The sequence below is a fragment of the Momordica charantia genome (assembly GCF_013281855.1).
Source record: "Momordica charantia cultivar OHB3-1 chromosome 4 unlocalized genomic scaffold, Mcharantia_2.0 BLBB01000004.1, whole genome shotgun sequence".
Classification (NCBI taxonomy): domain Eukaryota; kingdom Viridiplantae; phylum Streptophyta; class Magnoliopsida; order Cucurbitales; family Cucurbitaceae; genus Momordica; species Momordica charantia.
In genome coordinates this window covers 3,097,194-3,121,569 of record NW_028275162.1, presented here as the reverse complement: position 1 = coordinate 3,121,569, position 24,376 = coordinate 3,097,194, and the positions used below count along the sequence as shown (strand labels likewise).

The 24,376-nt window shown below is 31.4% G+C and overlaps 3 protein-coding genes across 3 annotated transcripts; 2 read left to right on the top strand and 1 right to left on the bottom strand.

The window, feature by feature from the left end:
- Positions 1-572: 572 nt before the first annotated feature.
- On the bottom strand, positions 573-3,433 carry LOC111007714 (chloroplast protein FOR GROWTH AND FERTILITY 2). The gene is made up of 2 exons (XM_022280180.2): positions 2,992-3,433; positions 573-1,951 (listed from the first exon to the last, which is right to left on the bottom strand). Exons 1-2 carry the CDS (start codon positions 3,283-3,285, stop codon positions 1,115-1,117), a joined length of 1,131 nt encoding a protein of 376 aa, XP_022135872.1. The 5' UTR covers positions 3,286-3,433; the 3' UTR covers positions 573-1,114.
- A 2,432-nt stretch (positions 3,434-5,865) lies between these two features.
- HPR (hydroxypyruvate reductase) lies at positions 5,866-8,813 on the top strand. The gene is made up of 13 exons (XM_022280179.2): positions 5,866-6,039; positions 6,151-6,234; positions 6,456-6,596; positions 6,758-6,879; positions 6,968-7,049; positions 7,268-7,340; positions 7,414-7,505; positions 7,606-7,680; positions 7,851-7,958; positions 8,066-8,143; positions 8,224-8,268; positions 8,394-8,508; positions 8,592-8,813. Exons 1-13 carry the CDS (start codon positions 5,917-5,919, stop codon positions 8,612-8,614), a joined length of 1,161 nt encoding a protein of 386 aa, XP_022135871.1. The 5' UTR covers positions 5,866-5,916; the 3' UTR covers positions 8,615-8,813.
- A 1,394-nt stretch (positions 8,814-10,207) lies between these two features.
- Positions 10,208-12,116, top strand: LOC111007712 (SKP1-like protein 1B). Its single transcript, XM_022280178.2, has 2 exons — positions 10,208-10,632; positions 11,726-12,116. Exons 1-2 carry the CDS (start codon positions 10,339-10,341, stop codon positions 11,897-11,899), a joined length of 468 nt encoding a protein of 155 aa, XP_022135870.1. The 5' UTR covers positions 10,208-10,338; the 3' UTR covers positions 11,900-12,116.
- The last annotated feature ends 12,260 nt before the right edge of the window (positions 12,117-24,376 follow it).

Sequence of the window (24,376 nt, the reverse complement as noted above, 5' to 3'; positions counted from 1 at the left end):
CCAACATCTTTTAATCAAGACTTATATCTAACTTCTTTAAGTAGGTAAAATTACAAAAAAGGCTACTAAACTTTTGTCATTTGATTTAAAGAACACCTCTATCATTTAAAACGATTCAATGCCACATTAGATTTTTTATAAACGTTTCAAAAAATACCTTTAAGCAAACATTCATTAATATTATAACGTGATAATTAACATGGAAGCCTGTAAAGTTAAGCCTTACAAAGAGAGCAAATATAAAAGAAGTTGTGGTTTTTAAAATGAAGACTAGTGCAAACTCGGGTAGATTAACGCAAGAGATGTGAAAAAAGCTTTAAGTTAGTTCAATGAGTATTTAGAACCATTTAAGAAGAGCCTAATAATTAATACCAATAGCAACTCTCCACATTCCGGTCTCAAACTTTCATTCAACACCCACCCATTTCCATCTCCATTAATTAAATAAACAGGTCATGAATTCTTCAATAATGTTTGAAAATCAAATCGGCCCATAAATGGGTTTGGTAAAATCCAAACTCTTTTTTTTTCTTTCTTTCTCCAAATCCAAACTCTACTTTCAACAGTCAATCTGAGTCACATCACCAATACATTGTTCAAGAAAAAGATAAGATCACTCATCACTTCAACAAATGTAAATCAATAGAAAAGGTTACTTTCTGAAGAAGGGTTGCAGTTGTAGTTTGGAAACTTGAAACTTTTTGATACAAAATACACTGACCGATGACCGATGACCGATGACCATGACATGAACCCTATACAGAAATAGTCCTAATCTGTCAAAAAAATTGACAGTAAACTCATCTCACAGATCTTAATCAACTCCATCCATTTTGCCTACAACCCATCACAATCTTTCACTGTTCTTGTATCAATCAGCAACTAGAACTTCCCTTGTATGAGGGCATTTGAAGTTTGGACCTTGGAGCATAAAATCCAACAACGGCAGAATATTAAATCAAACTTTTTATACAGCTTGATATATCCGTACTACAAACAGAACCCAACAGTAAAAAGGTAAAAATCTTAGGGCTTGGGAGAAAATTTTGGCTACTCCTCAATGAACTAGCTTTATATCTGGCAAAAGGTAATAGAGAGATGGGTAAAATCAGTATCAGTAGAGGCTATAGCCAAGAAACTGGCTGATGATAATGGCAAGTCCAAGAGCAATGGCTACAAAAGAAGCAGCCCAGGTCAGTCTTTCAGTTATTCTAGGCACTCTGTCCTTTAACGCCTCGCTAAACGAGCCTATAAAAGCAGTATAGCTTCCCATTGAAATAACTGTTCCAACTAAAAACATAACAAGAAAGGCAGCGCCGGCTATACGGGAAGGCAATGCGAGGGCAGGCAAGACTATCATAAGTGCATCAGGTTGCAGGCCGTGGACGACTCCAGTGGCAAAAGTAGCAAAACCCAACTTTTTCTTCTTCCCAACCATTGGTTTATCTAGTGTTTCGAAGATGCCGACATCACACTCACCATTTTCTAGAGCCACACATGGGGTACGGACTTCTGAGGCTTCCCTAATACCCATTACACCTATTATGAATAGAGTCACGCCTACTACTACTGTGCCCCAGGTTCTCAGAATTTCAATGTGAAGCTTATCCTTTAGCAGTAGAAATAGTAAGCCAAAAATGACCTGACCTGCATCATGACCACAGCCCCAAAGAGCGCCAACTGCAGCACTTTCCATGCGATTACAGCCAATTGAAAGGGGTGCAAGGGCAGCGAGGTGGTCTGGTCCTGATAGTGTGTGTAAGCAACCAGCAAAAAACCCAGTCCAAGCACTATTTAAGAGTTCACTCTGAATCAGTCGTCGCCCAACTGCAGCAGCTGCAGGGGCCCCAGTCTTAGCTGCATTTGGGAAAGAAGCAGAAGCCGCTGGTGCAAAGACTGGTTGGATCAGGATCAGGGCAAGAGCAGAAAGAACAAAGAGTGACCTTTTGACCTAAGAAGTTAAACAACGTGTGAGACTTTATCAGATCTAAGAAGAACATTACATTACAACTGGCCAAGAGCATAAATAGCAAGTTTCGGAATTTACAACCCAAAAAGTCTTTGTTGTTCATCACAATGACAAGATGTGTTAGCCATATAATCTTTGTAATTCATCCTGCAAATCTATTTGCTTATAACAGATATGCATTGTGTGAGTGGATAACCAACCCCAAATGGCAAATGCAAAAAAACTAATTCGAGATGTCGTAGTTTTTACAGTCAAAGAATTTACAAGAATCTAGCATCTAAATCGTCCACTAATATCATTATCTTGCTTCATAAATATCAGTGATGCTTAAACATGTGAACAATGCTGGGATTTTCGTGGCCTACAAAGAGTCGGAAAAAGATAAGGCCACAAAATTATAAAAAAAAAACAAGAAAAGGACCGATAATCACTGCTGCAGCCTGCATCTTTACCTGTTACTGTTAGTGACCTAAGCATGGTAAAAAACAAATAAGTAAACATGGATATTTAATTCCAATGAATGCCGCTAACATTAAAAGAGGAATGCAATTGGGAATGGAAATCTTATCCAAAAGTTTAGATTAGTACAATGCAGGGGCATACATATGAAACCTTCGCCAGTAATTGTAATTCATAGGAGACACCGCTAATTTAGTATACAAAAAAATGTAAATTATTACAATCACGCTTTCCAATGAAACTGGAATCCTAAAATTAGTTCTATGTGATGCACCATAACGAGTATTTCAAATGACTCATATAATTAGGTAAAATCCATGCCACGAAGTGAAAAAAATCCTCGAGAATTTCAACAAAAAAGTTACCTAAATTTCGCTAATCAGTCTAAACTGAATGAGTTATGACACAACCAATTCACAGTACTCCAAACTTAGTCTAAATTTCGCAAGACAAAACAGAACCAATCAATGCGCCAGCAAGTAAACAAGACGCTATATCCAATGATCTAATAATCGAAGTTAAAGCAGAGCAGCAGCAGGAAATTAACTCCAGTAGATCAGTACCTTCTCCTTTCCGCCGAAATGTTCGAGCAAATCAAGCTTAGGCGAGGCGGCTCGAGAATCGGACGGGCAAATCGAATCACTCGACGAATTAAACAAAGAAAGACTACGAATCGAAGACAAAGGAGGTTTCTCGTTCTTACAGGAGATCAAACCAATCGACCTGAGTCCGTGGCGCGTCGGGATGGGGAAATTGAGCTTCGCCGAGCCAATGAGACGAAACCGAGGAAGAAAAAGAGATCGACTAGGGTTAATCTTGAGGGAGGTCGGAGAAGGTGAATACAGAAGCCTCTCCATGGCGTCTCTTCGTCGTCGTCGGCGGCGGCGGCAACGAGAGCTCCGGTCGGAGGGCGGCGGAAGAAGAAGGGTCGAAGGGAGGCGACCCCAAAAGGAGGCTGTGGAGGCGTTGGAAGATAGAGTCCAAGTCAGACAGTTCAACTGAAAATCGAAATTCTCAATTTTATTTTTATTTATTTATTTATTTATTTTTCTCTGGTCCAATGTGATTAACGTGGGCTCGTCTATTACCATTATAAATTAAATAAATAAATGGAAATATTTTATAACGAGATATAACAAATTTACAATATATTCAAACTAATGAAATAATTTAGCAATATTTTTATTTTATTATCTCTCCATTGGTCCGTTTTTGTTAAATTTATACGCATTATGATCATAGTTTTATTTTAGATTTTTTAACCATCATAGTTTGTTTATAGGAATAAATTTTGATTTCAAAACTTTAATTTCATCAAATTAAACACTAAATTTGAAATTAGTTAAAAGTTTATACACTTTGTCAGGATGGATTTGATACGAATTAAAAAATTATCTTTGACCAATTAAAAATGATTTTATAATTTTTTGGTCATATGGTAAAAAAATAATAACAATTTTGCAATTTCTAAAAACACTTAAAATTTTTTACTTACCCAATATTTTTAATAAAATGTTTCACCTGTTATTATTATTTTTTAATTCAACAGTGAGGAGATAGTAATAAGTGTATATATTTTCTTTTTTTTTTTTAAGAAAATATAGTAATAGGTATTTGATTATTGAACTATTTTGGATATGATAAAAATATTTACTATAAAGAAATAAATCTCAAATTCATTTGAGTTGTTTATATGGAAATTTGTAGCTTAGTTCATGTTTCTTTTTTATATATTATTTAAGAACGAGTAAAGTCGAACTAAATCTAATGTCGTTTTCACTGCTTGTTTTTTTCCTCATTTTTCATCGCTAAGATTACGAATTTATAAGAATTATGCTTGTTTAAATCCAGGGATTTTTAGCTATTTAATAGGCAAGTTGACAATTATTTAAGTGGGAAATTAAAGTCTTAATTAGTGTTAGATAACTCATAAGAAGCAGCCAGAAATGGAATGGTCAGCTTGAGCTGGTGGAGTGGCCTTTTCATTTGGTGATGGGTTGCAGTTGAATTTAAATAATTGACTTTTTATTAATTGCAAACATTGAAAACTTGTTCAATTATTAAACTTTGAAATTTCTCATTTGAATCAAATTTATTTGATTTTGTTGAAATTTCTCCTTTATTTTTATTAAAATAACATCAGCAACCAGAAAAAAAGATAGAAGCTTAAATTTTGTAAATAATAAAGTTGGAATCAAAAGTTGTATGTTTGATTTTTAAAGCAAAATGTTGTAAATTTAATTTTTTAAGCCTATTAGCTGTTTAGCCTGAAAAGAATAAAGTAGTAATTTACTAAAGTTACATGCAATATAATAATTATTGATAATAATTTAAAAAGATAGAAAAACATAAACAAAGATCACCGAAGTAACGTGGTTACTAACTTACCATCACACTTTAAAACTCTAAATTTATCTTGTCAAAATACATGAATAAAGTTTTTGGAAGTTCACAAAAGGGATATTGTTAATTCCCTGAAATGAGAAGAATAAAAAAAATTATGATAAAAATATTATCAGTAATATCATCATGACTTTTAAAGTTACGCTCCATCGCCAAATACAGCTGAAATTTATAATTATAAAATGTTTATTTTCAAAAAATTACCTCACAAAAGAGGAGGAAGATTCAAACCTACCACCTACCACTGGTATAAAAAATAATACAATTTTATCAATTTAAAGAAGCAATAGTCCAAATCTAAGGAAATGAGGAGGTTCTACTGATCATCATATAAATTATCATAGTCAAAATCCCATATTTATTGACTAATATATTTGATATCCTATCACTAATATCACTAATTTGTCAAAACGAGCCTAGCTCAGCGATACTTGACACATATCTCTAATCAAAAGGTTGTGAGTTTGATCCCACCCACACACGTTCTACTTAAAAAAAATCACTAATTTACCTTTTCAAAAAAAAAATTACTAATTTACCGGGTATATAGTTGAATTTACTATTTCTTTAAATTTATAATTTAATGAGTCAGCTTATCCAAGAGCCCATTGTATAAGGCCCAACATTTTGGACCAAAACCATAGGCAAGGATTGGGTTTAAAAGGCCCAATAGAGCCGGGGCTATCTTCGTCATTTTGATCGATAAGGATATAGCAGGGACTAACGTGGCGCGAATTTAAAAGGCCATATCGTTATTATCCATTTTCCACCAAAACGAGAGGTCCAACAACTCCCATCCTGAGGCAAAGCAGAGACACAAATTCCCCCTTCCATAATCCTCTACAACAGAGCCCATCCAAATCACCCTCCATCCCAATCAGGTCAAACAGTCAAACATACCAAAAGTCAACAGTCAGCATTTCCGCCAAATTCCACCGCTCATCGGAATTTCCCTCACGTACTCCGCGTCGCACTTGATTATTATCCGGTACTCGCCACGAGCCACCCGAAATTTTAAAAACGAACTGAAAGCTTCAGCAGATGGCACGCTTCAGTGGAGAAGAGCATCGAAAAATTTGTCTCCCATGGCGAAGCCCGTTCAAATCGAAGTGTGGAACCCGAATGGGAAGTACAGGGTTGTGAGCACCAAGCCCATGCCTGGAACTCGCTGGATCAATCTCTTGATTGAGCAAGATTGCCGACTCGAAGTAATTTTTTTCTTTTCTCTCTTTGTTGTTTTCGCCTATTTCTGATTCTTTCGCCGGGAATTTTGTCCGACGGTGTTCATTGAAGTTTTTGCATCCGGTTTGCGGTTTTAGATTTGTACTGAGAAGAAGACGATTCTGTCTGTGGAGGATATTCTCGCTCTCATCGGCGATAAGTGCGATGGCGTTATTGGACAGGTACCGACGGCTTCCTTGTTGGAACCAATTCTTGTTAATCAGAAAGTTTTCATGCATTTCAATTAATGAGAACCCTAGACAGTAAGAATTTTGAATTAGAAGTAACATTTCAATACAATAACTAGTTAGATGGCTTCTCCAGATGATGAGTAGAAGTTGGAAAAATTACAAATGTGTGTCTGTATTTGTGATTCTGAGATTTGTTTTCTTATATGTTACAGTTGACTGAAGATTGGGGAGAGGTGCTGTTTTCTGCACTGAGCAGAGCAGGAGGGAAAGCTTTTAGTAATATGGCTGTTGGTTACAATAATGTTGATGTTAATGCTGCTAATAAGTATGGTGTTGCTGTAGGAAACACTCCAGTAAGTTTATTTTTGATGTACAAAATGCTACAGGCTCCCCTGCTGATCCCTTGAATACCTGAATTTGATATTGGGCATTTCTTAATTTTAATGCTCTGTTACGTATTTACATATTTGATCCTTAGACAGGCATTTAGATCATTCATTTCTTACTTGTTTAGGGAGTGCTTACAGAAACTACAGCAGAGTTGGCAGCTTCACTTTCTCTTGCAGCTGCAAGAAGGATAGTTGAAGCTGATGAGTTCATGAGGGCAGGTCTCTATGAGGGATGGCTTCCCAATTTGTATGATTATCTACCATGAGTTGAATTTTTCTTTAGAAATAGGCAACCAAAATGGCCCAACAAATTTGAAATAATTTCTTTTGAATAGGTTTGTTGGAAACTTGCTGAAAGGGCAGACTGTGGGTGTGATTGGAGCGGGTCGTATTGGATCTGCTTATGCAAGAATGATGGTACTTTTACTAACTCAATTAATCATGAATTTGATTATTCAACTTTTCAACCGGAAATTCTTTTGTTTCTAAATCTGATTCCAAAAATGTTGTTGTCTTTCCCGGGGAAGAGGATCGTTAGGATTTCAAATGAAATGTTGTCATCAATAATTGGTCTTGGATTAAAAGGTATAATGACTCTTTTCCCTTGTTGATGATTTCTCGTTCTATTCTTGCAGGTAGAAGGATTCAAGATGAACTTAATCTACTATGATCTTTACCAGGCAACCAGACTCGAAAAGTTCGTTACAGGCATGTCTCGATCAACAATTCTTGAAAGCAACGAGTTTGAATTTCTTATGCTGAAATGCTTGTTGAATTGCAGCCTATGGTGAGTTCCTGGTAGCCAACGGTGAGGCACCCGTGTCATGGAAAAGAGCAACATCCATGGATGAGGTGCTCCGAGAGGCCGATGTGGTATGACTTTGATACAATCAATTAACTTGGTTTTGATGAGCTCTTGTTTCCATGTATTATGTATATAAATTAGTTATTGTGTTCTCCTTTGAGTTTCTAGATAAGTCTTCATCCAGTACTCGATAAAACCACTTACCATCTGGTGAACAAAGAAAGTCTTAAAGCCATGAAGAAGGTGAAGTTTGCTAAAGCTCTTCTCTCCCTTCAATTATTCTGTTGATCTCCCCAATCCCATGACAGGGATTCCTGATTGATTGCATTTAAACTTGTGTTTCTTTAAACTATGTTCTTTTTTGTTTTTTTTTTCTTTGGAGTACAATTCTTCAAACTATGTTAAAAATGCAGGATGCAATCCTTATCAACTGTAGTAGGGGACCTGTCATCGACGAAGTAGCCCTTGTCGAGCATTTAAAAGAGAATCCAATGTTTCGAGTAGGCCTTGATGTCTTTGAGGTATTTCTACTCATAAATCCCTCGCTTCTCATCTTAAAAATACTCACAACTCACTATGATCATAATCAAGTGAATACGCGTCCTGATTCATCACTCTACTGCATTAGGATGAACCATACATGAAACCCGGGCTTGCTGATATGAAGAACGCGGTTATTGTTCCTCACATTGCTTCCGCTTCCAAGGTAAATCTCTGCCTAGCCTTACAGTGAAATGAAGATCGACTTACAGAAGCATTAACCCCGCTTTAATAACTATCATGTAGTGGACTCGTGAAGGAATGGCGACATTGGCTGCTCTTAATGTCCTGGTGCGTGCAACCTGGAAATTTATACTCGCCTCAGAAAAACATTAGATTTCATTTGGATTCTTCTTCTGATCTTGCTTGCATTTTGAGTTCAAAACACAACTAAAACTCTGGCTCTCTAACCACAGGGAACGATCAAAGATTATCCTGTTTGGGCCGATCCAAACCGGGTAGAACAGTTCCTTGACGAGAACATTTCCCCTCCAGCTGCATCTCCGAGCATTGTGAATGCAAAAGCCTTGGGTAATAAAAACCTACATAACCGAAAAACCAGCCGAGTTTCATAGTTTCAGTTCTCTCACTCCCATATTTTGTGGTGTTTTCAGGATTGCCTGTTTCAAAACTGTGAGGCAAAAGGTCTTTCAGTACAAATTGCAAGAACTATAGCTATGGAGGTAAATGGAGATTGTATTTTCTGAGTGAAATTGATGAATGTAAAACTCTGGACAATTGATTATAATGTGTAATCTATCTTGCTGTCCATCTCTCTTTTGTTTCAGCAAGTCCATTACTTGGTTCTACAACATCAAATAAATTAGGTTGAATTATATTTTTTTGTCCATATGATTTGCTATCTTTAGTTAAAGCTTATTATATGTACTTTATAAGAGGATTAGCCATAGGATTCGTGTTACTTTTTAATCACGTACTTTTATTTTCTATCGTCTATAGAATGTCACATTATAGAATTCATTTGTCTCGTTACATTTCTGTTTTACTATCGACAAATTTGAAGGACCATGATTCTACCTTCATTATGATTAATTGACTAAATCTTGTTTCTATGAAAAATCAAATATTAATTGTAACTCAACCATACTCCTGAATGCATCTTAATAATGCTAAAATTTACTCAATTTAATTAGCCACACACTCTAGGATCCTGTCTACTGTGTTTACTAAAATGTACAATAAATCAATCAAGTTAGTTGATACCACAATTCTAGTATTGCATTCTATAATGTATAATAATAATGCATGAATTAATTTTAAAAACAATTAAATTATACTCATTAATGCAACTAAAGAGTTAAATTTTTTAGAATTAATTAGAAAGAAAAATAACTCATACAAAAAATTCCAACTCGAACATGGTCTAGAGGTTCAAATTTCTACATTGTATAATGTAATTTTTTTAAATAAAATTTAACGTTATTTATAGAATGAATAATATTCATGGGTGGGACCCACAAATTTGAAAGTGAAATGACTCTCAAAATATGGAGATCCTTGTTTCCTTAAAAAAAAAAAAAAAAATCTTTATTTCATTCTCTTTTCCAAATTTATGGGACTCACACAATTTTTATTAATCACTTTTTGCTTCTTTTACTTTTTCTCTCCCTCTACTTTATAAGAAACATGATTGAGATAATTAATCTTGTTCTAAGGTTGCATCAATAACCACTCATCTATACAACAATTCCAAAAGATTAATGATAATTTTATGTACTAAATATATATATATATATATTTATTTACTGTTATAAATATAGATTTTCTTTAAAATACATATAGATCAATGTTGGTTAAACTATAAATAGACCCCACACATGGGAGAAAGTTTCAATTTGATTCATATAGTTTTAAAAGTTTAAATTTAGCCTCTATAATTTTGAAAATTTCATCTAACACATTGACTTGGGTGTTTTGTACCCAAATTATAGGGAAGAAATAACCCACCACCACCCATGTGAGCTTTCTGCTGACTGACCACTATATAAGTCACTGGCATTGAGCTTTCTCCAGACTTTTTGGTGAGGATGAAAAAAATTCTCCTTTCATTATTAGCCATAAAAGCAACATTTAAAAATAGTGTAGGATCCATAAAATAAAAACAATATATTATTATCAAAACGTAAATGAAAATTGTAAAAATTTTCCTTATGATAAATAGTGTCCCACGCAGAAACGGAATCGCGTGGAAGCGAAACGACATCCCAAAAGTGCACTATTTAAAGGAAACCCCTCCGTTCTTCTCTTATTTCCCGTTTCTTCGCTTCCGAAATCTTCCAAATCGTCGCGCCTTAGGGTTTCCTTTTTTTCCTCCCAATTCCGATTCCCCAACCGGAGACAATGTCGTCGTCGAAGAAGATCGTCCTCAAGAGTTCCGACGGCGAAACTTTCGAGGTCGAGGAAGCCGTGGCGGTCGAGTCGCAGACCATCAAGCACATGATTGAGGACGATTGCGCCGATAATGTCATTCCCTTGCCCAATGTTAACAGTGCCATCCTCGCCAAGGTAATTGAGTATTGTAAGAAGCATGTCGAGACTGATGATAAGGATTCTAAAGCCGTCGATGATAGTCTCAAGACCTGGGATGCTGAATATGTCAAGGTTGATCAGAATACCCTATTTGATCTCATCCTGGTCAGTTTTTCTTTTCCCTTCTCTGTTTATGTTCATGATTCTCTTTATTTCTCCCCTGATTTTAAAAATTTTCATCTCCTTTCCGTGTGATTGTCTTGGAATGTAGGGAGTTGCTTTAGTTGTCGAGTTTCTTGTATGTTGGGGCTTTTAGATTATCTGTAGCATGCTATCCAAAGCTGTTATTGAGGGATTCATGTCTATTTCGTTGTTTTTTCTTGCGATTATGTTGACCCTTTTGCTCCATCCTTGGAATTCGATTTTGCTTCTTCTTTTTTTTTTTGAAATCCCGTGTGTCGGGGCCAGCTTGCTCGCACCACTAACTAACTACATTTGGTTGAGAAAGGTAACTCCTAGGATATTAAATCCTAAGAAGGTGTCCACCATGGTTTGAACTCATTCCCTCCAAGTACTTTATACAAAGGCCCTCAAGTCCTATGACGGTTAATTCGATTTTGCTTCCTTGTTAGGCAAAACTTACAATTGAGGATTACTATGAATTAGTGACTTAGTATATCATCATGTATATTTGGTATGCTATATAATTACAATTGACTGTTTATTCTAGCATGATTTAGTCCTAATGGACCATTCCCGTATGCATTCTTTTATTGATTCAATTAACACACCTTGAATTTACTTTTAGTTGCCTTTAAAGTGGAAGATTATTAGGTCGGGTTCGGGATGACTTTTTGAACGTGAAAAGTGCTTTGAGCCCTTTAAAAACTTTTCTTTTTCTTTTCCTTAGAAATTTTCATAGTGTTTGTTCAGTTAATCAAAAGTGATTTTGAACAATTTGTAAAGGTCCTTTAGCTTTTAGGAAAAGCACCAGTGCTTCTTTCAAAAGTGAAGTTATTCACTTATAAGTATACTAGACGATCTTATCAATTTGGTTCTCTTTTTACCATCTGGGCATGTTCTGGTTGCCACCCAAATACGCATCACAAGATTTCTGAACAGACTTTATTGTTAATTTCCCAGTTTTCAAATTATATCCAGTTAAATTACTGTCTATTGCATGAACTTTATTCTCTCTGGGTCTTTTCTTTGCTCTGCTTGTGAGTAATGGATATGCATTTTCTTCCCCCCAATTCAGGCAGCTAATTATTTGAACATCAAGGGCCTGCTGGATCTGACCTGCCAGACCGTGGCCGACATGATCAAGGGAAAGACTCCAGAGGAAATTCGAAAGACATTCAATATCAAGAATGATTTCACTCCAGAGGAGGAAGAGGAGGTTCGAAGGGAGAATCAATGGGCCTTTGAGTGAAGTCTGAAGATTGATTTAATTAACTGGTTTAGTAGTAATGTCTATACAGTTTAGGGACTTGGCGTTTTAGTTTTTGGGATACTTATTTAGGCTTCCATCTCTCTGTTTTTCTATTCCCTTTTCTTGAGAATTTATCTTAGATTAATATATAGTCTTTCTAAAATCTAATGACAAAAGAGGATTGCATATATAAAGTTTCTTGAATCATTCTTTTGCATTCTACTCTCTCTCTCTCTTGTGTGGAGGCACAAGAGAGGCAGATTACTCTCGTTTTTCAGTCAATCTAAATCCCTTTTCAATTAGAGGCAGATTAATCAAAACTCTTTCATTTTTTGACATATTCTAATCTCATGAGCCTGATCATTTTTTCATGTCCAACATTCATCATTGTTCCTTGCAAATTTTAGTAGAAAGCAGTCATGGAGTCGATGCGTCATTCAAGTTCTTGCTTTTCCATCTCTCGTACATAAAATATGTTTTTTTTTTCCTTTTTTACATAATGCATAAAATAAGTTGAGTGTCTTAAAAAAAAAACTAATATAATGTATTTGATTATAGATAATATGGTTTCTTGGGGCAAATTTGGTATCATTCTTATTTTTTGTTTCTATTTCCTCATTTGTAATAAAGAAAAATTAGAACCGACTGCCCATCTATAGATTCAATAATAATGATGAAACAATAATTTAATTTATGTTTTTTAACAAATTAGAAATGGAAAAAAAAACTTATTTTTTTTGTTTCTAAATTTTTTATATAATTTTGGAAATGATTCTTAAAAAAATAAGAAACAATAAATACAAATACTTGTCAAAATTTTATGCAAACTAAACTAATATACTAATATATAATCTTTTAAACATTTTACATTTTATTTCGTAAAGTATATTTGAGTGCGAAGAATTCTTTGTTGCTTGTGTATTCTCATCTTAGTTTTTAACTTTGATCTAATTTTTGATAATTTCTCTATGACTCAAGGTGCAAAAATTCGACTTTTCTAAAAAAAAAAACAAAAAGCACAAAAAAGCAAAAAATTCGAAATTTGAATGGAGCTTTAATTCAAGAATGGGCCTTCATAGTGGATTTTGGAAGTGGCCCAATGCAGTGACATTGGACTTTCCGAATGGGCCCATTCCTTGTTTTGCAGCAGTAACCGCCTTCAATCATTCACTTGGAAGACAACAAAAAATAAATAAATAAATAAATAAACATTTAAAAAAAATTTAAAATTTAAATACCTTATGAAAAGTCTATTTTTTTAATACATATTATAGTCATTTTCAATAAGTTTTATAATCAAAATTGGAATATTTTGAATATTTCATAAGGTATTTAAAATTACCTTGTTGAACTAAAATTGAAAAATAAAATATCTAAAACTTTGAATATTTTAAATTTAAAGCCTAGCAAATTCCTTCTGCATGTTGATGAGCATAGATTCAATCAATCAATATCACCATATATAAATAAAAAGCACTTGAAAGTTGAGAATTTGTATAATGAACCCTTTCAGCAAGCTCTCATGATATGATGAATTGATAAATTAAAACAATTAAAACAATTAAAACAAAACCTAAAAAATTCTCCAAATCCTACCCAACTAACATTAAATGAAAAATCTCGACCTAATTGCAATACTAAAAAAGCAACTTAAAATAAGTTACCTTATTATTCATTCATGTTCTAAAACTTTAAATCGGGATGACGTAGTAGCAAAGATCTTGAACCTTGTGGTATCACCGACCATAGCCTTGTATTGGTCTATGTTGCTCAAGTCAAGCAACGAACACCAGTTATAAAGATCCAGTCACACGACATCGATTCAGGAAAATAAAAAACTTAAATCGTCTTAAAACGCACTTCAATATCAATATCGGATGCCTTTTGTAGAACTCAGACATTTGATTAGTTGATGAAGTCCGACATCAAGAAATTTATTTTCCATGCCTCCATAATTTGGTCATTCACCGGAAACAAATGAATTCAAGGGCCACCTCTGAAAGTGAGACATTATATTGTGTCTATGTAGCGATTGTTTTTTTAAAGAGATAGAAGAAATATATATATAAAAAAAATCTTATTAAATCATGTTATTGAGAAAATTAAAAAAATTAAAAAAATTTTTATCGTGTTTGGAATAAAAAAATGATTTAAAATGATTACAATTAACATTTTTTATTGGAATAATATTTGTTGGAGAGAGGAAGAAATTATCTTAATTTGATGAGTTTCTTAAATTAAAGTAGAGATTTAGAATCTATTTTTTCATATAGAATGGAGAAATTTTGGAACTTTATAAATTTTAAGATGGAGTTAGGGACTGCTCGATATAACATGGAGCATAAAATTAATTTTTTATACCGAGAGTTTAGGTCTATTTGAAATGATTTTAGAATGAGTGATTTTAGGAAACATTTTTTTAATGATAATTGATTTTGTGAAATTAGTTTTTATACCATGATTTTAACCTTTTGTTACACACTTTTCAAATGATTTTTAATTAATAATATTTAAATTTTAAAAATAGAATTTGACAAAATTGTTAGAGAGAGAAAAGTTAGAGAGAAATAAAAATGTTAGAGAGCAAATTTTAGGGTACAAGAGACAAAAAAATTTTAGACAAAGAGAAATAAATTTAGAAAAGAAATGGAACTAAAAAAGGGAGGGATAACAAAAATTTTCGAGAAAAAAATGAGAAGAATAAACCAAATTAAAGATGAATAAAGTTAGAGTGACAAAAATTTCGAAGAGAAAAATAATTTTTTCAAAATCTAGGTAAGAACAACGTGAATAGAAAGACAATTTTGAAAACTAAAACAATAACTATTTAAAAATTTAATTTTCTATTAATTTTTTTATTTTGTCAAAAATCACCCTGTTGATTGATCGAGAATCAAGTAATTTTTGATTTTCCAAGAAGTGATTTTGACAATGGCAAAAGTGATTTTAGCCACTTGTTTTTTTTTTAATTTAATTCTACTCACTCTTAAACTTTGATTAGATTTTTTTTAGTACAACAGGTAGGGATGGGGATCGAATTCACAACCTTTTAATTATAGATATATGTCAATTATCGTTGAATTATGCTTGATTTGACAACTTTGATTAGAATTAACATATATTCAAACTGAACATATATAACAACTCATTATCATATACATGTGTAGATATAGTAACGATAGAGATAATTTGTGAGGCTGTGAGTTTTTTACTAAATAAATAGGGAATAAGTTGGAAGTCTTAAAAATATATTCTTTTTTGGAAATATTTTTGTAATATCTGAAATCTTTATACATTTTTGCAAAACGCACCTCAACTTTAGCTACTTTTCTTTTTTATAATTTCTGCATATATTATCCTGCAATGAAAATTTTCGAAATTTGAATGGAGGGGCTTTAATTTGACAAAAAAACGGGCCTTGATAGTGGGTTTTAGGAGTGGCCCATTAATTCACTTTCCAGCGCATTGTGTCGTCCATTACAGTGACATTGGACCTCATATTGGGCTGTAATGGCCCATTCCTTATTTTCTAACCCTAACCGCCTCAATTATTTGCTTAAAAGACTAACAAAAATAAACTTTATATATAAAAGTCTTTTTTTAAATTTTGAGATACTTTATGAATATTTTTTCCCCTTTACTTTTATAATCAGTTTCAGTAATTTTTCCGTCAAAATACACTTAATTTTGATATTCTAATTCCTTGTTTTCAAACCTCAAATAATATTTTTGTTAAAACTCTAAATTCACCGACTGATTTTAATATAAATCAAATTAAAAGTCTCCAGAAATTAAGGTTTTCTTTTCGAGTTCAACATGTGGGATCGAACTCACAACCTCTTGGTTGAAGACTTATATTAATCATCGCTGAGTTATGCTTGCTTTGACTCCTAAAATTAAGTTTAATTAATGTAGAACTAACTATCGAATAAACCTCTCGAAACTCAACAAAATTTCAACAAAAAAATTAATGTAGAACCAACCATTGAATAAACCTCTCATCAATTTTGTACTAGATTTTTTTTTTTAATAATTTTTCGTATGTTAGAAGGTAAAAATTGCAACACCAATTCAAGTTTAAGATAAAAGCTTATTATACTTATCAAAGCCTGGGTGTAATTAGATTAAATTATAAATTTATGGTAAAAATTGAGCTTTTCCTTTCTCTCTATATATCCTAGGTCTAAATCCCTACCCACATTTATAACATAATATTCTTAATAATAATTGATACAGAACCTATAATTCTAATTTTTAACGTAAAACTTTAAAACAAAACATTCTAATATTTCAAATATACTTTTAGTTGTAACTTTAGAGTATTTAGTTGGTGATCACGGAATAAAAATCTGAAAACAATGAAAAATATAGTTGTTTGTTTTATTTTTAGTGTTTTAGTAGATTTAAAAATTGAATTTCAATTTTAGCAATACATTGGCAAAGCAATACTAGTTACAACTAAATATTTAGTTTTGTCTAAAATAATATTAATTTTTTTTGTTATAAATATTATATAACTATTATTTTACAAATGTTGTATAATTTATAATATATTATATTTTACCTGTTTTACTTTTAACAAAAATGAAATAAGTCTATAATATTAAATAAGATATTATTTATCAAAATTTTTATATTCTTGATGTAATTCTAGATTTTAAAGTTTAAATTCAAAATGTGAAACACTAAAAATACATGTTGGTGTCGTGTCGAAGGTCAAGTTGTCAGGTGCCTGTGATTGAATCGGGGTCATGCCTTCACTGCAAGAAAGTTACTCTACAACATTTACGGCTAATTATGGAAGGTCGATCCCTCCAAAGTGAGGTGATTCTTAGGTAAGATATTGCCCTTTAGACCTTCCTCCGTTCTCCACATTGCAAGGCTGTTTTTATGTCCCGACATGTCTATTGAATACTTATTCAATTATAATGTTGGCAAGTTTCAAATATTTGTCAATTGAATACTTATTCAATTATAATACTTTCAAATATTTGTCTACACATAGTAAAAATAAAAGTATGTTTGACAATATTTTTTTTTTAATGATTTACTTTTTTTTTTTCGCTGAGTTTTAGAACATTTGAATGTTTAGATACCAAAATTAAATGTCGAAGAAAAAAATACTAAAAAACTAAATAAGAATGAAAAATTAGGAATGCAAATACTTTAAATTGTTGTTTTATTTTCTTATAGTGAAATGTTTTTACAGAACAAGTCTTAATATTTTGGGTTTGCATCATGTGGCTTGTATAAATATTTTAGGAAAATGATTTTTTTTTTTTTTTGGTACTTGTAGTTTGGTAGTTCAAAACGTGGCTATTAGTAGTCCCCTACAAAGTTGGCTACAATAAAATAAAAAGGCAAATTAATAGATGATGTGTAGATCTCCTAACTTGTCTATGATATTAAGATATTTACAAATTAAAATCGATGGCAAGTTTGTTTTTAACTTTTTAGTTTTAAAATTTTTTTATTAGTAGTTATTTTTGTTATTTAATTCATAAAGTTAGCTTACGTTGAGTTTGAGAAACCCGAGCATAATTCATATAAGAAAATGAAATAGACGAGCTTACGTAAAGGTAGGGATTTTAACTCACGACCTGTAGTACAACATGTGAAAGTGAAGAGCCTGAACCATAAAGGGAACCGCCCTGTAAAGTAAAGAGCCTCGCCTAAAGGACCAGACCCGGAGCTGAGAACAAGATTGAAAGCGCAACTTCTCATTCGAAGCATAAAAGTTGTTAGGTCACAACAAGTCAGAAGAGAGAGGAGTGGCCTTCTCGAAGGTTTGGGGTTGCTCGTAATCCGCTATAAAGCCTACCGGCCAGAAAGTCTTCACGAACGAGAAAGTTGACCAAAAGACTATTCTATAACCGACTCTTGTTACTGAATCGAAGGGGCTTGGCCCACATAGCATCATCCGACAATTTAGGCAACCCGATGTTCCGACAAGGCACTGCTTAACGGTCTCTTGCATGGCTCATTTCCCGTGCTTAGACCCACCCAAGTTTAGCAACCCGAAAATAGGGGAGAACCTACCTACGTGCTTTGACATTTACTAATATATTTTATAACTAATATTAGCTTTTCTGTATTTTAATTTTTACAAAAATAAAATGATTTTTGTTATACTCTTGCATGGCTCATTTTACGTTTAAATCTCTGCTATTGGAAAAAATAATAATCACTCTTTATAAAATTACAATTCACAATTGGTGACAATTTGTTTTTTTTTTTTTTTTTACTTACTACAAGTTAAAATATGATAGATTCAAACTTCTAACTTAGATTGGCAAATGGTAACTTTAAAAAAGAAAAAGAGAAAATTTGTTATACTAAAATAGGCAACCCTTGGAAACTTGTTAGAACTTCAAAATCAAATCCTTAAGAAAAAAGCAATTATTTCTGGAAAAAGGAAAAAAAAAAATAAGTTACAGCTGGAAGATCCGGGATAAGGATAATGACGAGGCCACTTTGGGAATTTAATTTAACATTAAAAAGAAATCTAAATATTAATAATTGTCACGTCCCGTGAGAAAAAGGCGTGCTTAAAATTTGTTTTTGTTTTTATTTTAGGAAAAAAAGGGGCGAGCTAATTATAATATAACGTTTATTATCCCTTCGGAAAATAGCAATGTTATGTCGCTTTAAAAGGTGTGCGCAGTGGGTGGGTCCCACTTGTTACCGTTGTCGTCCGTTAGTCAAGGCAAGGCCCACAACAAAACGGCGTAATCAATGAGATGACCGTTGCCGTTTTCCCAACGGTTGGAAAACGACTGGTGTAGAAACATCTTCGGAGGATTCTAGCCGTTTCCATTTTTTCTTTCAAATTAATTTTTACACGTAGATGTTTCTACGTGTCTATAGTTTCAATATCGATATGAGAAGAAAAATCGGTAAACAACGTCAATAAAATATCGATATAATATTACTAATGTGAACATAATGTTAATAATAATAATTTTTAATTTGTTTAAAAAGTGTGATATATTTTAATTTAAATATTTGTTATGAATTTTTATTTTTTACAATATATAGAGAATGTCATCAGCATTAAGCTTAGTCTGGTAGTTTAATCCGCGAAGACATTAATAACATCTCTTAAAGATTACAAGTTCGGTTTGAATCTCTTTAGTTCAACAACTGTGGAGGTGACGATTTTGGAATAGTAATAGATACTTATCCACTAAGCTTTGAGCAGGTTAGCGATATTGTTTGAATCATAATATTAAAAAATATATATAGGTAATAATTCGAAAAATTGAGCTATTCTCACGATTGTTACATTTATTTTAGTATAGTAACTTCTCAAGATTATGTTTTAGTCTATAAACTTGGTAGGAAAAACAATTATAATTTTTTATCTTTTCGTTTAAAAAAGGTTATTTAACATTAGTCTAACAAAGGCTGTTATGTTCATTTTGTCTAATAAATAAATGTATATATAATCAATGAATTGAAATAATATGTAATATGTTCCATGGTAGGCTTGAAATAGTTTTAGATTTATCTTAAGCAATCAATGAAAATTTGACAATGACTAAATTTATATTCTAATAAAAAAAATTAATAGACTAAAATACAACATAGCCAAAACAATTATTCAACATATATCACTACGTATATCATTTTCTTATAATAACAACTCAATGATAAAAATTATTTCTTTTTTACTTGCTTGACATAGATCATTAATTCCATCAATTTAAAGAAAGAATAAAAAGGAAAAAGTGAAATGTGACTTTAAAAAAAATAATTAAAAGTTAAGTTGTGATTTTGTTTTCAAACTCTAATAGACTTTGCTTTTAAGGGTTGAATTTGATGTTACTTTTCACCCAACATTATTTATATATATATATATATATATATATATATATATATATATATTTGAGATCTAAGATTTGATATGGTACCATTTTAACTTTGTAAAATTTTGTAAATAAAGTCATGATAAAGGTATATAGTTAACAAAATAAAAATTAAAAAAGAGTAACAAAAAGTTTAAAAGAACAGTGATTAATTACTCAAATAATATAATGCAACAAAATTGGATGATATCATAAGTAATAATTGAAAATTTTGTGTAAAATTCACATCTTGATGTGATAGTTACTTTTGATTTTACATTTTAACCATATACATGAGATTTTGGTGGTTGGAATTCTAGGTAAGGATGTTGACAATTGGCTAATTTTATTTTCTTTTCAAACTTTTCTATCTGAACAAAAAAAAATTAAACAAAAAAAAGTTAATTATTTTCTAAAATAATATAAGTGATATATTTATGTGAGTTTTAATTTAGTATGATTGAGTTTCAAATTTTAGTTTGGGATATCGAAGATCGAACTTGCAACCTCAAGGAATGAAGTACATACCGATTATAGTTTATATGCTCATATTCTTATTTAGTTTCAATTTGATTTCTATAATTTTGGAAGTTTTAATTTAATCTTTTTTGTTGGATTAAATTTCAAAACCATCCCTAAATTCTTTTTACTTACCTGAAAATCTACTTATTTTTCATATTTTTTGGCTCAGCTCTAAATTCTAATATAAACAAGTAACAGGGTCAACCAAATAAAAAAATCAACTTAATGCCACATAAAAAACCTATCACATATTCAAAACGATAATGACAAGATTGGTGAGATATAATTAAATTATATACGGTCAATCTAAACATAACTAACTACTTAAGGCATTTATCATGGACTTAGTTTAACGATAATTAACATCCGGTCAAGAGGCCATAAATTCAAATTTTCCACCCCTTGTTGTATTAAAAAATAATAATAAAGACATTTATCATAGACCGAAAAGGTTAAAAAATTTGCAAACTGTTTTAAAAATAACGTGTGGAGGTCGTCTTTTTTGGGATAATATTATGTGGAGTCAAGATTCGAACAAACGACCTTTTGATCTAGAAGACTAAAATGAAAGTATGTTCAAACTCCCGGAGTAAATTCAGAATTTAACGAAAACATAATATTCCTTAAATAAATAATAAATGAAACCAAATCCCAAAAATTTCCCTTTATAGGACAATTTTGAGAGGAAATGTATTTCGCGAAGGAGCTGGACGCTGGGATAAAAGGAAAAAGGAAAAGGGAAAGACGTGGCCCCTGTGTTTGAGTTGAGGAGTTAAATGAATTGACGTGCAAAAGGTTTCAAAAAATTAAGATGACGTGGCTGACCTTATTTTTCCTCCTGTGGGTCCCACCCTCAACGTGTTCTTGACAGCTGGAAATCCACCTAATCTGTTGTTCCCTTTTTCACTGTCCATCTCCCGGTGAAAAAATCAATTTCTTCCTGAATTTGGCGATTTGTGTTAATTTTTAAGCTTTCCATTTCATTGGGTTATACCTTTTATTTTAATTTTCTTTTACAATTTTTATCTTAAATTTGAAAAAATTTTACCTTTTATGAAAAATCATTCACAAGAAAAAAAAAAGTATTTACTTGTGTGTTGAATGAATAAACATATGCTTACTAAAATGGATAGAATTTAAGAGAAAACCGATATTATAGTTTATTTCTTTTTTTTGTTGTTGTTGAAATTTATGAGTTTTGATAGAGTTATTATATGGTCATTGATTGATTTTTCTTTTTTTTATTTGTATTGATCAAACTTAATTTTATGCAAAAAGGCAAACCATTAGAAAAAATTGCAACACTTATCTAAGTCTAAGTTCTAAATAGATAAAATTGAAAATTTGAGTAAAATTTGATACAACTTGCCAAAATTAATATGATCTTGACGTATAAAAATTATATAAAAAAAAATATGTAGCGCTAAAACAAAAATGAGAAAGACATGCCATAAATCAATCATGTATATATAGAATGTATGATAGATGGGAGGTTTTTGTTACTTTTAATTTATTATTTTTTTAGTACAATAAATGTGAAGTGTGGATTCGAACCTTGGTGTTTGATATATAACTTTTGAATTATTCTCGGGCATATTTTTAATTTATTATTAAATTTTTAATAACTTCAAAATTAATATCCTTCCAAAGTATAATTGACAAAAAGAAAAATCTATCATATAAATCATCATCTAGATAAATAATTTGGATAATCTTACGTAACAAGACACAAAATCATATATCTTATAGACGTTTTCTAAGATAGTTATCTAGAATGTTTAATCCATGCAAGATTTATCCTCTATTTAGAATTAAATTACAAACCACTTTTTTTTTCTTTTTAAAAACAATCTTTCGGCTAATTAAAAACACGTTAAACTTGTCAAAACGAGCATAATTCAACGGTAATTAACATATATCTTTACTAAGAGGTTTTGAGTTCGAGATTGTGACTTCGAATCCCCACTTTTATATGTTGTATCCAATCAGAGAAAAAACATGTCTTATTATTATTATTATTATATTTTTTTTTTTGACCAAAAGAAATAATGTGCAAGAGAAACATTGGTTGTAAAGGTAGGGATTGCGACAGATATGTGTGTGTAGTACCAATGAAATTGTCGGACGGCCTTATCATCCACGTTCAGAGGCGGCTGATTGGATAATCAGAAAATCAGTTTCCTTTTATTTTTTATAAGTAAATCAATGTTGAAGCAGTATCATCCACCATACTTATCATCCCACCCATTCTTTTCCCTTTTCTTTTTTGGATATAAAATCATTAAATTAATTCTTTATTCTGTTAAATAATGACAAACCAATCAAATAAATGCCAGCCTTCCAACCATCTCTTTTGCCCGTTAGAGTTCGAGAAAAGAAAGTCACTTTATTATCGTCTTCATGGTTTCGTAATTATTCAATTTAAAAAACAAAAACAAAAAACATATCAACCCAAATAAATAAATAAAATATAAATGAATCAAACTTTTTAAAATTATCATTATGGTCATTTTTTTTTACTTTGCCATTTAATATATTCTCACCTTATACATGTCGTGTGAATATGTAATATGTTATGGATGAGAAAATCTTTATTTTCTACCATTACATCCTATATTCGAAAGGAGAATATATCCTAATGGCCTTAGCATTTTACTTTTATTAGGTAAATAATTATAATGAAATGAGGAAGGTAGGCTAAAAATCTCTACTCTTTGCCATGCAAAAACACTTCATTCTACCTAATCGACTACTCCGATTCTAACTTAAGCATCAAAGTCTGTGTGGCGAGAGCCGCACCGGTATTTAGTGTTCTTCTGTTTGCAGGTCTCGTCGATCCCTTTTATTATAGAAGATTGATGCGAATTTGGCGAAATCTCACTAAGCCAAATTTTTGCATCAATATAATAGATATAATTTTTTAATACAACATCGTGTAAGGGTGGAATTCGAACCCATGACATAATATATATAACTTGAAACCATATTCTACATTTATAAATTGTAAAATAAATATAAGGACCATGAGTTTTTTCGTTTGTTTCAATAATTAAAATAGAATAAACTTAAAGTTTACAAACTAAAACAAAATTTAAACCAAAAATTATATATGAGTATTTGGTGAATTTCTACCCACCTAAAAAATTTGCTAAAATATAAAAAAGTGAAAATAAAAAATATTTACAATATTAACCTAGAGTCTCTAATATTTCACATTTCTATCTTTTAAAATTAATAAACATTAAAAGCAATTTTATTTAAAACACATAGTAACACATAATTGATAATTTTTAATTTAAAAGGGATTTTACAGCTAAAAAGGAAAAAATAAACAAAACAAAACAAAAAAGGATTTGAGAAAAATCTTTGTTGGTCTAATAAATTAACCTACTACACTTGATTATCTCTCTTCCCCATACATCAGCACGCAAAAGACAAATAGAATTATTTTGGCTAACAAATAAATAAATAAACTAAGCAGAATTCCAATATAAAGTTGAATTCTTCCTTTTTATTATAATAACAATTATGATTATTTTATAATGATGATAGGGTCCACGACCAATTGAAAATAGTGTGTAGTAATAATTAAGTGCATTGAAAATTTTCTAAATTATATTATCAACAAAAGGAAAATTGTAATTTATTTTGGTGTCAGAAATTATACCATCATTGCTTCTCTGTATAACGGGGGAGCATATTTGTCTCAGCTTCACTCCACTTGGAGCTTTCTAAAAATTAAATTATAAATTTCACATTTTCGAAAGTTCTTTTTAATATATTATTCTGGCCATTTTGTACTTCAAATTATAAACTAAAGTATTTATGAGACAGGATTCAGATAACATTTCATATATACATACATATAATAATATTAACTTCTTTAAACCTACATTTTATTCTTAGTGAATAATTTATACCTCTCTCTATATATATATTGCACTAAAAAATATTGGATTAAAATACTTTTTGCTCCCTATACTTTCGACTTTAGTTCATTTTGGTGCCTGTGTTTTGAAAATGTTCATTTTAGTCACTGTACCTTTAAAAATGGTTCATTTTAGTCCATGTTAATCCACCGTTTAAAAAGTAACGGGTTGATGATGTG

Coding starts and splice junctions, on each gene's coding strand:
- LOC111007714 (XM_022280180.2), bottom strand. CDS start 3,285: ATGGAGAGGCTTCTGTATTCACCTTCTCCGACCTCCCTCAAGATTAAC. Junction 1,952..2,991: donor ATTTCGGCGGAAAGGAGAAG/GTACTGATCTAC, acceptor TTAACTTCTTAG/GTCAAAAGGTCACTCTTTGT.
- HPR (XM_022280179.2), top strand. CDS start 5,917: ATGGCGAAGCCCGTTCAAATCGAAGTGTGGAACCCGAATGGGAAGTAC. Junction 6,597..6,757: donor TTGCTGTAGGAAACACTCCA/GTAAGTTTATTT, acceptor TTACTTGTTTAG/GGAGTGCTTACAGAAACTAC. Junction 8,509..8,591: donor TGTGAATGCAAAAGCCTTGG/GTAATAAAAACC, acceptor TGGTGTTTTCAG/GATTGCCTGTTTCAAAACTG.
- LOC111007712 (XM_022280178.2), top strand. CDS start 10,339: ATGTCGTCGTCGAAGAAGATCGTCCTCAAGAGTTCCGACGGCGAAACT. Junction 10,633..11,725: donor CCCTATTTGATCTCATCCTG/GTCAGTTTTTCT, acceptor CCCCCAATTCAG/GCAGCTAATTATTTGAACAT.